Below are 14767 nucleotides of genomic sequence, written 5' to 3' on the forward strand. Positions count from 1 at the left end.
TAACCGATCTTACCACCTTTTTCCATTCGAGGAATATGCAGATTTCCGCCACAAAATAAACAGCCACTCTGTTCACCACATGGACAGCGCAGTTTGGAAGAGAATTGAATGTCGTGGTCGACAGTAGCAGAATTCCGACCACAAACTGCCCCACTACTTTCACGTCGTGCGCGCAAGCCACAGCTATCTGCGACAAACTGAAAAGTAGGAACAAGGTCCTCAAGTCCCTAGCCGGCAGCACTTGGGGTGCAGATAAAGAAACCTAGTTGACCACATATAACACGATAGGTCGGTCTGTGGTAAGGTATGCGGCGCCAGTCTGGTCGCCGAATTGGAAAAAGATTCAATCTTGCCAGAATGCCGCCCTGAGAACAGCAACAGGGTGCCTCCTCAAATCTTCAGTGGACCATCTACATGAGGAGGCAAAGATTCTTCCAGTAAAGCAACACAATGAGATGCTTTCGTTGCAGTACCTGCTTGGATGTTACCGTGTGAGCCATCCCAATCACCATACAGGCAGATCAGGAAGGATATCCATGCTCTAGAGGGAGAGGTCCAACGATACAGGAGAGAACCCCTAGATCAACAAGCGTATCAAGCAGGTTTAAATAGTATTCACACGGATGCAGTTGCCAAGGCCTTAAGCAATTATAGTGTGAATAAAGTCTTCGAAATACATCCTCCATTTATTGCAGCTGAGGAGCGTCAGCTGCCACGACAAACCAGAGTAGTTTTGGCTCAACTATGCTCGGGATATTGCAGTCGCCTAAATTCTTATTGGGCGGAAATCGATCGCGCCGTGCAAGTGCCCAGTATGTGGCATGGGCTCGCACGACACAAAACACCGTTTCAACTGCCCAGCCAAACCTACTCATCTAACTCCAGTGGATCTGTGGTTACATCCCATCGAAGCAGCCACTTTCCTGGAACTGGAGATAGACCCAGAGCCAAATTGAACAGAGGAACGAGCATACAAACATAACAACAAACACTGTTACAACAACAACATTGACAATAATCCATGATAATGGATATTGGGTAATTGATTATTTCCCAGTAAAATGATTGCCTCCAAAGATGCAGTTAAATCTTATGTACCAAGCAAAATGTTTGCTTCCAAAGATGCAGTTAAATCGTATGTACCAAGCAAATTGTTTGCCTCCAAAGATGCAGTTAAATCATATGTACAAGTGATCGTCCGCTCTCCATTTAATCCAAGCTGAAATGTTTTTGCTTCATGCTAAAGGGGTTCTTGTATTGTCTTCCCATCACCAGTTGAGATTTCGACAAGTACTCCAACAGCACTTCAGTAGGAAATTTTCTTCTCGTGAGTTACCGTAAAAATGTTACCAACTTTTGGTTGTATTTTTTTATTTTCATATAAAAATTTTAGAAATTGATGCACACTTTTTCTATCTTTGAAAAAATTCTGTAGTTGTAGGTATCTACAAATTGGCTTGCTTGCAAGGGATAACTATGCAACTGTTTGTAAAATGTATCGAACGGAGTGCCTTTTTCACGACTCCGATTGAACTGCATCCAGAGGCTGTTAAAATGGGAGGAAAGGATGTCATTCATTGGATCGCATCCGAATGCGGTTAAAATGTAAGGAATGGAGTGCCTCTTTCACGACTCCGTTTGAAGTGCATCAAAACATGCCGCGAAAGAACTAGTCTACATTGCACTAATTCAAATTTATTTATTTGCTGGGTTACTATAGGTCAGTGACTATAAATCTAACCATATTCATACAGATTCAATGTATATTGCCATTGTGCTATTAAAACCCACAGATAACTTCGTCACTGATCATTGACTCTATACAATTATTCTACCACTTACCTCCACAATTAAATTCAATTTTGCCGGAGAACATAAAACCTCCTGATCGCTAGTTTGTATTGAATCTAAACTATTATCATGTTTAACGGCTTTTCTAAAAGTTCGTATAACTCGATTGCACAGTCTATCGTTAGCTTGTATAGACATTCCACCGTTAACCAATTCAAAGGCCTCCTTGACTGGCCAAAGTTCACGTAAATTTTGATTATCATATAAAACCAAGGAATACTGTTGAAGTTCCATAGGTGTTCCATGGATTTTGCGTAGGTTTTGAAAGCATTTCAATGAGGTTAAATATGGGGATCTAAAACGAAATGGAAATGAAAATCATTTTAAAAAATTCTTCTGCAACTAAAAGACATAAAATATAACAAGATGGGACATTTACATTGCTACTAAACATCGGCAGATGGCGCTGGAGGTCTAACATAATGTTATGTTCCAATATGGTGACATAAAATTATGTTATACTTGTTTTTGTTGCCGTCGTGTTCTGTTAGAGGTAGTTTATACTTTCTATCAATGTCATATGACACGAAATAAAGACATTCCATATTTACCCACGGAGGCAATGTGGAGACGTAGTTTTTTTACATGTTTGCTGGTGTGGACACAGAGTAAATGGAGTAAGGAAAATCTCCAATCTTACACATATTAGCGAATATATAACGATGGAAAATTTCATGTCATATGACATTTACATATAGTGTAAACTACCCCTTAGCATGGTATAAGTAAAGAGGTAGATTTAAATGAAAAAATCTATAGAACCCTTGTTTTTCCTGAATTCCTAAAACTTCAAAGTTAAGCAACAAGTGGGTTTGTTTACAACACAAATTTTGAGCATTTTATAAAAATCGCGAATAATGAATGAAGGACCAATGTTTCTCCGCATAATCAAGTTGTGGATATGATAAAATGTTTGTTTCAATGATAACCTGACGAATTATTTCCATACAAATGTTCCAAAAATAATTTTAAAAATCATTGAATTCGATTGTTTTTAAAATTGTTTGAGATATTATTCAAACACCACACACACATACACAGTTTGTGTATATTGTTTTGAAGTTTTAGGAATACTCGAATGAAAAAATTTAAATTAACAGAAAGCTTTGGCTAACCTTTCTTATTAAACCATGCCCCTTAGTTGTCTGTTATACACAAACACCCTCTATGGTTTAATAGTAAAATTGAACTGCATTATGCACTATGTCCAATCTTTACAGTTCTATATCTTTGTTGTGCATCTGTGGTATTCACGTTGGAATGACAACATTACATGTAAGTAACACTGCGTTTAAACTAGGCTTGATTTAGCAATTTAATAGTACGTTTATATATAACCATTCCACATATTTCAACTTACTTATAAACCTTCAAATGACCCACAATTTCTTCAATACTACTCAGATATTCCACTAATTCCGCTTCATTAATGCGATTGCGTAGATTTATGCAAACGGTACCATTAACAATCTGACAACCTTTAAGATTTTCCAAATCACTCAAGGTATAAATCCAAAATGGTTCGTCAAGTTTAGGGGGATTACACGTTTTGAGGCAATTATTGACACCACCACAAGAGTCACAATTATGGGTAACATTCTGCAAAGAAATAAGAATTTCACTACCGATTTATTACAATCTGTTCGCAGCTTACATTTAAAGTATAACCCGAGGGACAGGATGTAACACAATGATTTTCATAGATCATCAATTTTTTGGCGATACATTCTTCTCTGGTGTAGCAGCGCAAATAATCTGCGGAAATATATTTATCCGATGGACATTCTTCAACACATACACCATGATCGGTCCATGAGCGACAGACAGCGCATACACCATTGTTACAACCACCCAGACACTGTTCATCACAGTGGGTGATTCGGCTAGAAATGAGAAAAGGAAAAGAGGTTATGTTCTGGAATCAAAGTTGATCATACAGTCAAACATATGTATAACATAGCACTTGGGGACCGACGAATTACTACATTGTAGAGAGACTATTTTGTGTGAAAATTTCCACTTAAGGCTAAAAAACTACTTCTTTATAGAGAAGTAGTCATTACAGGGAAGTTCTTATTGCGAAGTTTGACTGTAATTGCCTATAAATATGGAATTGCCAAAATACTTCTTCACATCCGCTACTTGAGTATCTAACCTTACAATTACAACCAAATTCTATAGAAATAAGTGACTTACTCTTGCATTTTGATGACATTATCATTTTCGAATTTCTGACACACCTTATTTGACCAACAGTAACCCGAATTACAACCCAAACATTGATCAAAGTTCGAACAGTTAGCCTCTTTATCAGGGAAGATGTGATTATCACCCGGTGCCAAGGTTAAACGATCAAAATTGATCTGAAATATAAAGAAGGTTAAATCGAAATCTCAAATTATTGCCAGAAGGGGGAAACGAACTTCTAATATTTACCATATTCAAATTGCACAGCTTTGGGTTGCCTCCTATAATGACGTGACCACGTTGAATGGCCACCAAGTTGGGAAATGCCACCTGGAATGGTAAATAAGAATAATGTGAGGTTAATAAAACGATGGGAATATGAAACTAAAATCGTTATTATATCCTACACCATCCTGGTTCACCATAGTTACATTTGATAAAACTGTGAACCGAAATTTTGGGGCAGAGATAATTGCTTTTGGGGATGAAAGCCTTTGGTGAGTATATTAATAATCCCGAAGAACAGATCCGCCGTGGGTCGAACTTTCGAGTTATGGCGTGATAAAATTTCTTCTGAAGATCCTGTAAGGCGTCTGAAATTAGCGTTATATCTTTGTTAACTGTTGTTTTAGCTTATTTATGAGATGACATGTCTTCAGAGCTGTACCTAAAATTTTCTGAGCGATATTTTTGCAGAACATTGCGAAGCTGAAAAACGTCATATATTTTTTTTTTAATAAATAAGCTAAAACAACAGTTAACAAAGATATAACGGTAATTTCAGATGCCTTACAGGGTCTTCAGCAGAGACTTAATCACGCCATAACTCGAAAGTTCGACTCACGGCGGATCTGTCCTTCGGGATTCTTAATATACTGAACAAGGGCTTTCATCCCAAAAAGGAATTATCTCTGCCCCAGATTTTCATCTATATTTTGTGTCACAGTGTAATTTTTGTCCGACCATCTGTAATCATCATTATCTCGATAGGGATAACAATCTCGACACGATTATGAACTTAAGGTCACAATTTCCTTTATCCTAATTCTAGAATACTTCGAATATAGGATTCCGGAATGTTGAATAAAGGAAAATGTGACCCAATAAAAAGTTATACAGGTAGTGATCTCGTAACTATTCGAGATCCTCTAATGTCGGGGTGTCAGCGAGCACGTGCACATCGGTGTTCTTTGATTTGCAATAGGGTACCAACTTTACTATAATGGAGCCTAGTTGCTACTTGGGTGCCACAACGAGTATAATATTAATTGCCGAGTTCTTGTCATGGTAAAGGGGGCTATTCCATGGTTGACGATGGGCATAACAATCTTGACGCAATATGGGGACTTAAAGTCACAATTTCCTTCATCATACTTATAGAACCATTCGAACATAGAATTTCTGAATCTTGAGTAAATGAGAATGTGACCGAACAAACAGTTATATAAGTATTGATCTCCGTGTCGTGACAATCGGTGTTCTTAGGTTTGACGTAGGGTACCATCTGTACCACATCGAGTATAGCGTTAGTTGTCGAGTTCTTGCCATGATAAAGGTGGACATGCAAGAAGTATCTGAAAACATAATGGGTGTCACAGTCATTCAAGCGCAATCAGACGAACGGAGAGTAAAGGTGTAAGTTCCGGATACTATCCAGAAGGGCCTTTCGTTGGTCAAAGCCGATCGGCCCAGTCTCCCTAGGCAAGATGTGGTCGAGGTAGGAGGACTACCAGATAATATTTGCAACAGTTCTCCTACGGGCTCCAATCGCGTCCGAACTGAAACAAAAAATGTAATAGAGGAGGGTGTTAAAGAAGTTCGTAGGCCGGGAACGCTCTTCACTAACAGAGGGATATAGAGAGAGGAAACTTATAGGCTGAACCTCACAGGAGTTGAAAAGTTTTAAAGAAATCACATTCTATTACTTAAGACGTCCGCATCGGCCTTAAGAGCTACAGTGTATTGGATGTTCGGTGAATACAGTTCCGAGCATAGACGATTCTTTGGCTAGCAACGCTGCTGAGTCCAAAACTGTGGACACAGGGAGTATCCATCAAATGAAGTTTTCAAAGATGCCAAAGGTTGGGCGATTAGACTCAATGGAGTTTTCTATCGGAAAGAATGTGGAACCGAAGGTAATCTCACAACTTAAGCCGTAAAAACACATCCAACGTTTCAGTAAAGTTGGGCATCATTTCTGATAAAAGAATAAAAGAGCAAGGGTAACATAGATCGAATTTTTCTTTATTCTTTTATCCGAAATTACGCCCAACTTTACTGAAACGTTCGATGTGTTTTAGGATTTAAGAACGCTGGATCAACTGAGGAATCACATCCTTTCAGAACCACTCTAGGAGTCATATGAGCTGAAGATGAACATCATCTCTAAGACAGCGGGAAGAGCTGGTATTAGGCGACCTTCAACGCTTCGAAAATCGTAGAAAAAAACATTTTGGTGTAGAAGTCATTGAGAGAGCCGCCACTGAGGGACAAATCACAGCAAGCCGACGACAGCTATTCGAAGAACGTCTGAATTTGCTATCAAGGGGGAGAGGGATAGAACCAAAATATATGTAGTTCATAAAAGCATTAGCTGGCACCTCCAGGGCCAAAGATAAGGAGACATTGATAGCAACATATAGAGTCATTGGTTGCTCTATCTTCAATTATGCCGACCCGGTCTGGACTTACATCCTGAGCGACACGCAATGGAGAACCGTTCCAAAATAATTCTTTTTGAATTCATACGGGGTGTGTACAGATGTCAAGTTATCAGCCGTGTCACCCTAATCCCGGAATCATCTCGTTCTGATAGAAGATTCATCACCTAGACTCATCCATCTCTAATGATATCGGGTGCTATCATGAAGACATCCAAAACACCGTGCATCAACAGGCCAGCCTGACAGTCTCGTAGATCTACAGCTTCTCGTTTCTCATAAAGATGGTCCACTGGTACCATGAGTAGGCAACCTGTTGCATTGCTCAGGGCGGAATTCTGGCAGTTTTGAGTATTCTTCCACTGCGTGCCGCAAAGTCCATATTTACATTCGGCAATTTTCCTTGTGGCAATTGACAGTTTGTCGGTGAGAGAGGGTGTTTAGAGGCAAAGGTTTACCATATACCTCACCTCCCTCTCCGTCAAACTGACAATTGCCGCAAGGAAAATTGCCTAATATAAATATGGACTAACATGTGCATACGACACTGGTGCTGTGGCTTGCGCGGACAACTTAATCTTGGGGTAGTATATCGGAATCAGGGGTAGTATATCGGAATCAAGGCATAATTGACCAATATGTTCAGAGAGAGGCTAATTTTAGCCACAGTAATGTTGGCGTCATTTCCTTGAGTATTTCAGCCATGTAAAACTTCTCTATAAGTGGCGTCTGTGGCACGCAGTTCAGACTCGGCGATAAACTGTAGTTTACATATCATTGAGCTAATATAAATCGGGGTGCACTAATTGATATGAGAGAAGTCTCCCTTGTCCCTTCTGGGATGTTTGTGGAACAATTATTATTATGGAATGTCAGAAAGGTAGAGATTAAATAGTTCCGGAGATATCCTTCCGCCTTAGGGAACTTCCAGTTTCACTCTATGGGTTTTGGAATTCCTATTTCTGAATTCTACAAACGACTGGCGTCCACACATGTAGTTGATTATCCAACGTTTCAAACACGACTGGAGGGAAGTCAACTTCATATCCTCGAACAGCTTGGGATAGTTGACGGTATCGAAAGCTTTCAATAGTCAAGGGCACCATAACTGTTCGGTCACACAACCTGTTCTGGTTCAGTCCTCGACTGATATGTGTGGATTTGGTGTGTAATGCTGTTGTTGTGCCGTGCATTTCCGGAATCCATGCTGATGTTGGGCAACTGGGAACCTGTTTCTCATCATGGGGAGGAGCTGTGTCTCTAGAATCTTTGCTACTAGCGACAAGAGGGAGATCGGTCTGTACCATTCATCTCTGTTGGCATCCTTGCCTGGCTTCAATGACTGTACAACCCTGACAGGCTTCTGCTACAATATAGGTGGTTAACGACAGATTGAGGACACTTTTTCAGTACTCAACCAAGGTTTATCCAGTTGCTTGAGCATTACCATTGATGTTCCGTGTGGTCCCAATGCTTTGGATGATTTCGTGTTTCGAATGACGTCTGCAACATCGGCCATCGTACATTGTGGCGGTACCTTCTCGGCTGGGTGAGCTCTTCTTATACGGCTTAGAACACTCCGCTTCGCCCTATCACCCTCGTTGCCCACAATTTACTTAATCCTGTACCAATGCTGCATTGCATCAGGTGGTCTAGCCACTTTTTCCGCTTATGTTCCCCTACTAGCATGTTGAAGTTTTCTTACTCTTGGGTCTTCAGGGTTCGTTCGACGAAGCTCATCACGCTCGTAGGAGAGTCTTCAGTCACCTTCCAAAACGTGGATCGGTCAGCGATGTACTCCTTTGGTCATTGCCTAGGACCGAATTCCAAAGCTCATAATGAGCATTAAAGTTCGCTTGCAGCAGACTATTATTGACCTCCAATACCGAACTAATGTCTGGCATATAACGCAAGGCACAGCTATTTATCGGCGGGCGGTATGTACACATTAACCAGCTCTACCTCGGCAGTACCACACTTTACTGCTACCCCCATATATTCCATGTATGGGTCACAAAATTCAAGCTTAAACGAGGTAGGTCTGCTGGTGTATAAGGAAGACAAGTCCCCCCACTGTGCTTCTTGTAAGATCCTTCCGCAATATGTTGTTACCATCGTAACTTTGCAAGCTATAGGTAATGATGAGCTTTGTTTCCTGGATCGCGACGGCAGCAATGCTTTTCCGACTCATGAAGTCCACAATTTCGCTGACTTTGGCGCTAAGACTGTTGCAATTGAATTGCAGGACTGTTTCATTTCCGAGGAGCTGAATAATAATTTTGGGTGTTAAATGCTGCATTTATTGTTGTTGGGAGACTGCGGGGGTGTTTTGTATTCTGACAATGAAGTTGAAGACACACTGCGAGATGCTCTGGCGCAGAAAACAGCAGCGTAACTCCTATCACAGTAGTTCTAAAGACCTGAGCAGCCTCCTAAGTGCACGCATTCCCTGCATCCATTACATCTCACCGAAGTTAACAAATAGCGGATGCTGATCTGACAATCGGAACAGATCCATACTGGCCCGGGGTTCATCTCTATCCCGGCAATGCCGCTCCTATGGTGAAAAAATACACGAAGGCAAACACTTAATTGTTGAGTTGGCTGCCCCTGGTAAATGATTCGTCCGAGTCAATCCGGTGAATAGAACCTGCCGCCGTGGGATTGAAAAATTGGTATTTTGAAGGTTGTAGTCTTAATATCCCACCGTAATGGCTGAAATTTGGTATTTAGTATTCGCTGCAGGTATACAACTTTGCACCAGAAATTTGGCGGTATAGGTCCACGTCTTCATATAGCCCCCATAAAAAGGTACCTCCGCATTTTAGGTATTTTGAAGGTTGTGGCCTCAATATCACACCGAAATTGCTGAACTTTGGAACTTAGTCTTCGCTGGTGGTACAAAACTTTCAACCTGAAATTTGTCGGTATAGGTCCACGTTTTCATATAGCCCCCATTGAAAGGTATCTACCGATTTTTGGTATTTTGAAGTTTGTGGCCTCAATATCCCACCGAAATGGCTGATATTTGGTATTAAGTCTTTGTTTGGGGTATAAAACATTCAACAGGAAATTTGTCGTTACAGGTCCACGTTTTTATACAGCCCCCATAGAATGGTACCTCCCGATTTTCGGTACTATGAAGATTGCAGTCTTAGTACCCCACCGTTATGTCTGAAATTTGGTATTTAGCCTTCCTTGGGGATATAAAAGTTTTCAACAGAAATTTGGCTGTATAGGTCTACGTATTCATATAGCCCCCATAGAAGGGTACCTTCGGATTTTCGGTACTTTGAAAATTGTGTCCTCAATATCAGACCGTAATGGCTGAAATTCGGCATTTAGTTTTCATTGGGGGTATAAAACTATCCACAGGAAATTTGTCGTTACAGGTCCACGTGTTTATATAGCCCCCATAGAATGGTACCTCCCGATTTTCGGTATTATGAAGATTGTAGTGTTAATATCACACCGTAATGGCTGAAATTTGGTATTTGGTCTTCGCTGGTGGTACAAAACTTTCCACCTGAAATTTCTCGGTATAGGTCCACGCGTTCATATAGCCCCCATAGAAGGGTACCTCCGGATTTTCGGTACTTTGAAGGTTGTGGCACCGAAATGGCTGAACTTTTTTATTTAGTCCTCGCTGTTGGTACAAAACTTTCCATCTTAAATTTTGTCGGTATAGGTCTATGTCTTCATGCAGCCCCCATAGAATGGTACCTCCCGATGTTCGATATATTGAAGGCTGTGGCTTCACTATCCCCCCGAAACGCCTTAAATTTGGTACTAAGTCTTTGTTGGGGGTAGCAAAATGTCCACCTGAAATTTCTCGGTATTGGTCCACTCCTTCATATAGCCCCCATAGAAGGGTACGTCCGGATTTTCGGTACTTTGAAGGTTGTAGCCTTAATATCGCACCGAAATGACTGAAATTTGGTATTTAGTCTTCGCTGGTGGTACAAAACTTTCCACCTAAAATTTGTCTGTATAGATCCACGTTTTCATATAGCCCCCATTAAAAGGTATCTACCGATTTTCGGTATTTTGATGTTTGTGGCCTCAATATCCCACCTAAATGGCTGAATTCGGCATTTAGTCTTCATTGGGGGTACACAACTTTAAACAGGAAATTTGTCGTTACAGGACCACGTCTTTTTGAAGGTTGTAGCCTCAACATTGCATCGAAATGTCCGAAATTTGGTATTTAGTCTTCGCTGGAGGTACAAAACTTTCCACCTGAACTTAGTTGGTATAGGACCATGTCTTCATGCAGCCCCAATAGATATTTTGAAGGTTGTGGCTTCAACATCCCACCGAAACGCCTGAAATTTGGTAGTAAGTCTTTGTTGGGGGTAACAAAATGTCCACCTGATATTTCTCGGTATAGGTCCACTCTTTCATATAGCCCCCATAGAATGGTACCTCCCGATTTTCGGTACTTTGAAGGTTGTGGCCTCAATATCGCACCGAAATGGCTGAAATTTGGTACTTAGTCTTCGTTGGTGGTACAAAACTTCCCAGCCGAAATTTGTCGGTATAGGTCCACGCCTTCATATAGCCCCTATAAAAGGGTATCTCCGGATTTTAGGTAATTTTAAGGTTGTGGCCTCAATATCACACCGAAATGGCTGGAATTCGGCACTTAGTTTACATTGGGGGTATAAATCTTTCCACAGGAAATTTGTCGTTACAGGTCCATGTCTTTATATTACCCCCATAGAATGGTATCTCCCGATTTTCGGTATTTTGAAGGTTGTGGCGTCAATATTCCACCGAAATTTCTGAAATTTGACATTTAGTCTTTGTTGGGGATATAAAAAAACTTTCCACCTGAAATTTGTGGGTAAAGGTCCACGCCCTTATATAGCCCCCATAGATGGATACCTCAGGATTTTCAGTACTTTGAAGGTTGTAGCCTCAACATTGCATCGAAATGTCCGAAATTTGGTATTTGGTCTTCGCTGGTGGTACAAACTTTCCACCTGAAATTTGTCGGTATAAGTCCACGTTTTCATATAGCCCCCATTGAAAGGTATCTACCGATTTTTGGTATTTCGAATGTTGTGGCCTCAATATCGCACCGAAATGTCTGAAATGTGGTATTTAGTCTTCGCTGGTGGTGCAAAACCTTCCACCTGAAATTAGTCGGTATATGACCATGTCTTCGTGCAGACCCCATAGAAGGGTACCAAACTATTATCGGTATTTTGTAGGTTTTAGCCTCATTATAACACCAACATTATTGAAATTTTGTATTTATTCGCTGGTGGTACCCCATAGAAGGGTACCTCCGGATTTTCGGTACTTTGAAGGTTGTGGCACCGAAATGGCTGAACTTTTTTATTTAGTCCTCCTCGAAGGGTACCTCCCGATTTTCGATATTTTGAAGGTTGTGACCTCAAGATCTCACCAAAACGCCTGAAATTTGGCATTAAGTCTTCGTTGGGGGTATCAAAATATCCATCTGAAATTTCTCGGTATAGGTCCACGCCTTCATATAGCCCCCATAGAAGGGTACCTTCGGATTTTCGGTACTTTGAAGGTTGTGGTCGCAATATCGCACCGAAATGGCTGAAAGTAGGTATTTAGTCTTTGCTGGTGGTACAAAACTTTCCACCTGAAATTTGTCGGTATAGGTCCATGTATTCATATAGCCCCCATTGAAAGGTATCTACCGATTTTCGATATTTTGAATGTTGTGGCCTCAATATCCCATCGAAATGGCTGAAATTTGGTATTTCGCTTGTGGTACAAAACCTTCCACCTGAAATTAGTCGGCATGTGACCATGTCTTCGTGCAGACCCCAAGAAGAGTACCTAACTATTATCGGTATTTTGCAGGTTTTAGCCTCATTATCGCACCAAAATGAGTGAAATTTTGTATTTATTGTTCGTTGGGGATACAAAACTTTATCCTATTAATTTGTCAGGTAAAAACACACATCTGTCTCCCATCTATTTATGGACGACGCAGCCAGTTCAGGTTACAGAATTTTTAAATCTGGACACAGAAGAACCTTGTAAACAAAAACAATGAATTAATATTCATATTTACAACAATAAAAAATAACATTTTCCTTTTTGTTTCAGTTATTAGCCCCAAGTCGCCTAAAATAAGGTCTTCCTCCTCCATTGTTTCGAAGAATTAGAAACATCTTGCCATAAAGAAAAAATACCCTCCCCACTTAAAGGTGTATGTTACAAAAACGTACCCTACCCAAAACCTACAGAATAAAATAAGTGTAGCATAATATTACTTACCTCTTCCAAAGAATCCATTTCGGTAATTCCCAGAGCATAGTTGAGAAATAGTTTTAAACCACGTATCACAGTTAGATTAGGGAACATATCACGAATTGTGACTAAATTTTTTACTTTATTAATTAATAGGTAATCGGTGATTTCGCGTAATTTTGGGTAACGATATTGGGAATAGTCACAGGTACCATTTGAGGGTAGAAGGACAATAAGCAAAGAGCCCGTTATGACGGTGCAGTTTTCCAAATAATCGAAATTTTCACAATAATTGCGTATATCCATGCTGGGGCATTCAACTGTTGGTGGTAATGGTGAAGATGGTGTTGTGCTGTTGCTACCTACTAACAAGTTGGTATTAGTGTTTACTTTAGGTGGCAGAGTGTCTGGAGAAGTAGTAGAACCCATGACGCCACAACAACATGTTGCCAATAAAAATATGACTAATGTTTTGTGTAGTAAGCCACCGCCACCATCCATGGATGCCGGCAACATGTTGCTATTGTTGTAATAATTTATTGTTGGGGGCATAACAGCTGTCTCTGGCCAACCAACCAACCAAACAGCTGCTAAGTGTGGAACTCTTCGTCCCACTGAAGGGGGTAGACAGAGGGGCCTTGACTACTATGTATGTTCCTGGGAACTGGAGCAACAAGTTTTTTTGTTTGTATGTTTGTTTGTTTTTGTTGTTATATTCGCGAAATGTTTGTTGTGTTTGTGTGTGCTGATACCGGCAATTTATGTGGATACCGGTCCTCCTCTACGACAGCACATCGGCCGACCAGACTGGCACGTGAGCTATCAATTTTTGTTGGCGGTCGTTGTTCGGAATGTTTTGTTTTGTTTGTTTATTTCTTGTTTATGACTCGAATGTAATTCCTTTGACTTTAATGGGCTTCCTGCTGCTTTGGATGACTGCCTCACCAGCATCAGCTTCAATGATGCTGCTTAATCGTGTTATTGTTGTTTTTGCTGTATCAAAATATTACGCTACGCATGTGCTTTTATTTTGTACTTGTACTTGGGCTGTTGTTGCTGTTGCTGTCGGTCGTCGTTTGGTCCACCACACCACCGTCTGCATACATTGTTGCAAAATGGGAATTCCTTTTGTTATTCTTTCTACTTCTTCTGGCCGTACGTTCTGTGACAACAAACAACAATGATTTTTATCTGCTCGAGTATTTTGTTGTTTATGAGCTTTAACCACGTAGAGGTATGAATGGAGGAGAGTTCACGCTTTGCTAACTTCCTTCGCCAAGTATGTGTCGCGCACTTTGTTTCACTTTTGTTTATGTAATTGTTGTTATTGCTTGTGAGTTGTTGTTGTTCGTGTTTTTTGTTTGTTTTTGTTCTTGTATTTGGTTTCTTGTTAGCTGCTTTTATGATCTTCATAAACATTGACGATTTCGTGCCGCTTTGTTATTTAACACGAGATTATTTTGAAATTGATAATGAGAACAGTTTTTTTCTGTGCACTTTGGTTTTTTTTCTACTCTGGATTAAGGAGATTCCCACACTACTGTTTTTAACAGAGGTGTAAAGATTTTAATTAGCAAAGAAAATGTTATGAATTTTTTTGTTATGTTTAGTTAAAATAAATGGCATCAAAGGAGGAATGCTTAGTGGAAAATAGTTTGGGAAGAGGTATTGAATTACTTCGAATGTAAGGAGATTTTCTTCTGAGAAATACATCTTCCAATGAAGTCGTTGATTGACGAAATCATGGAAAATCATTTGAAAATATATAAACCATTTCATTGACTTGGGTAAGTTCTGAATTGTCTCCATAATCCCTGTATATGTGGCTATTA

The 14767-nt window shown here is 40.2% G+C and overlaps 2 protein-coding genes across 7 annotated transcripts in view; both read right to left on the minus strand.

Moving 5' to 3' along the window:
* LOC141394054 (uncharacterized) overlaps positions 1-14767 on the minus strand; it is a 208677-nt gene that overhangs the window by 19225 nt on the left and 174685 nt on the right. The gene's annotated exons all lie outside the window — the stretch shown is intronic.
* The window catches only part of LOC141394049 (insulin receptor), a 59864-nt gene that overhangs the window by 4274 nt on the left and 40823 nt on the right, over positions 1-14767 (minus strand). For 5 of the 6 annotated variants that reach the window (XM_073967854.1, XM_073967856.1, XM_073967853.1 and 2 more), the window contains 6 exons: positions 12963-14475; positions 4288-4368; positions 4048-4214; positions 3506-3734; positions 3212-3450; positions 1843-2146 (listed from right to left, as the gene is read on the minus strand). In XM_073967854.1, the coding sequence (XP_073823955.1) occupies positions 1843-2146; positions 3212-3450; positions 3506-3734; positions 4048-4214; positions 4288-4368; positions 12963-13487 (1545 nt within the window). In that variant the 5' untranslated portion in view covers positions 13488-14475. The remainder of the gene's footprint in view (positions 1-1842; positions 2147-3211; positions 3451-3505; positions 3735-4047; positions 4215-4287; positions 4369-12962; positions 14476-14767) is intronic. The other variant, XM_073967855.1, reaches the window with a different exon arrangement.

Source organism: Musca autumnalis, unplaced genomic scaffold, assembly GCF_047663935.1.
Source record: "Musca autumnalis isolate F117 unplaced genomic scaffold, ASM4766393v1 scaffold_2, whole genome shotgun sequence".
Lineage (NCBI taxonomy): Eukaryota > Metazoa > Arthropoda > Insecta > Diptera > Muscidae > Musca > Musca autumnalis.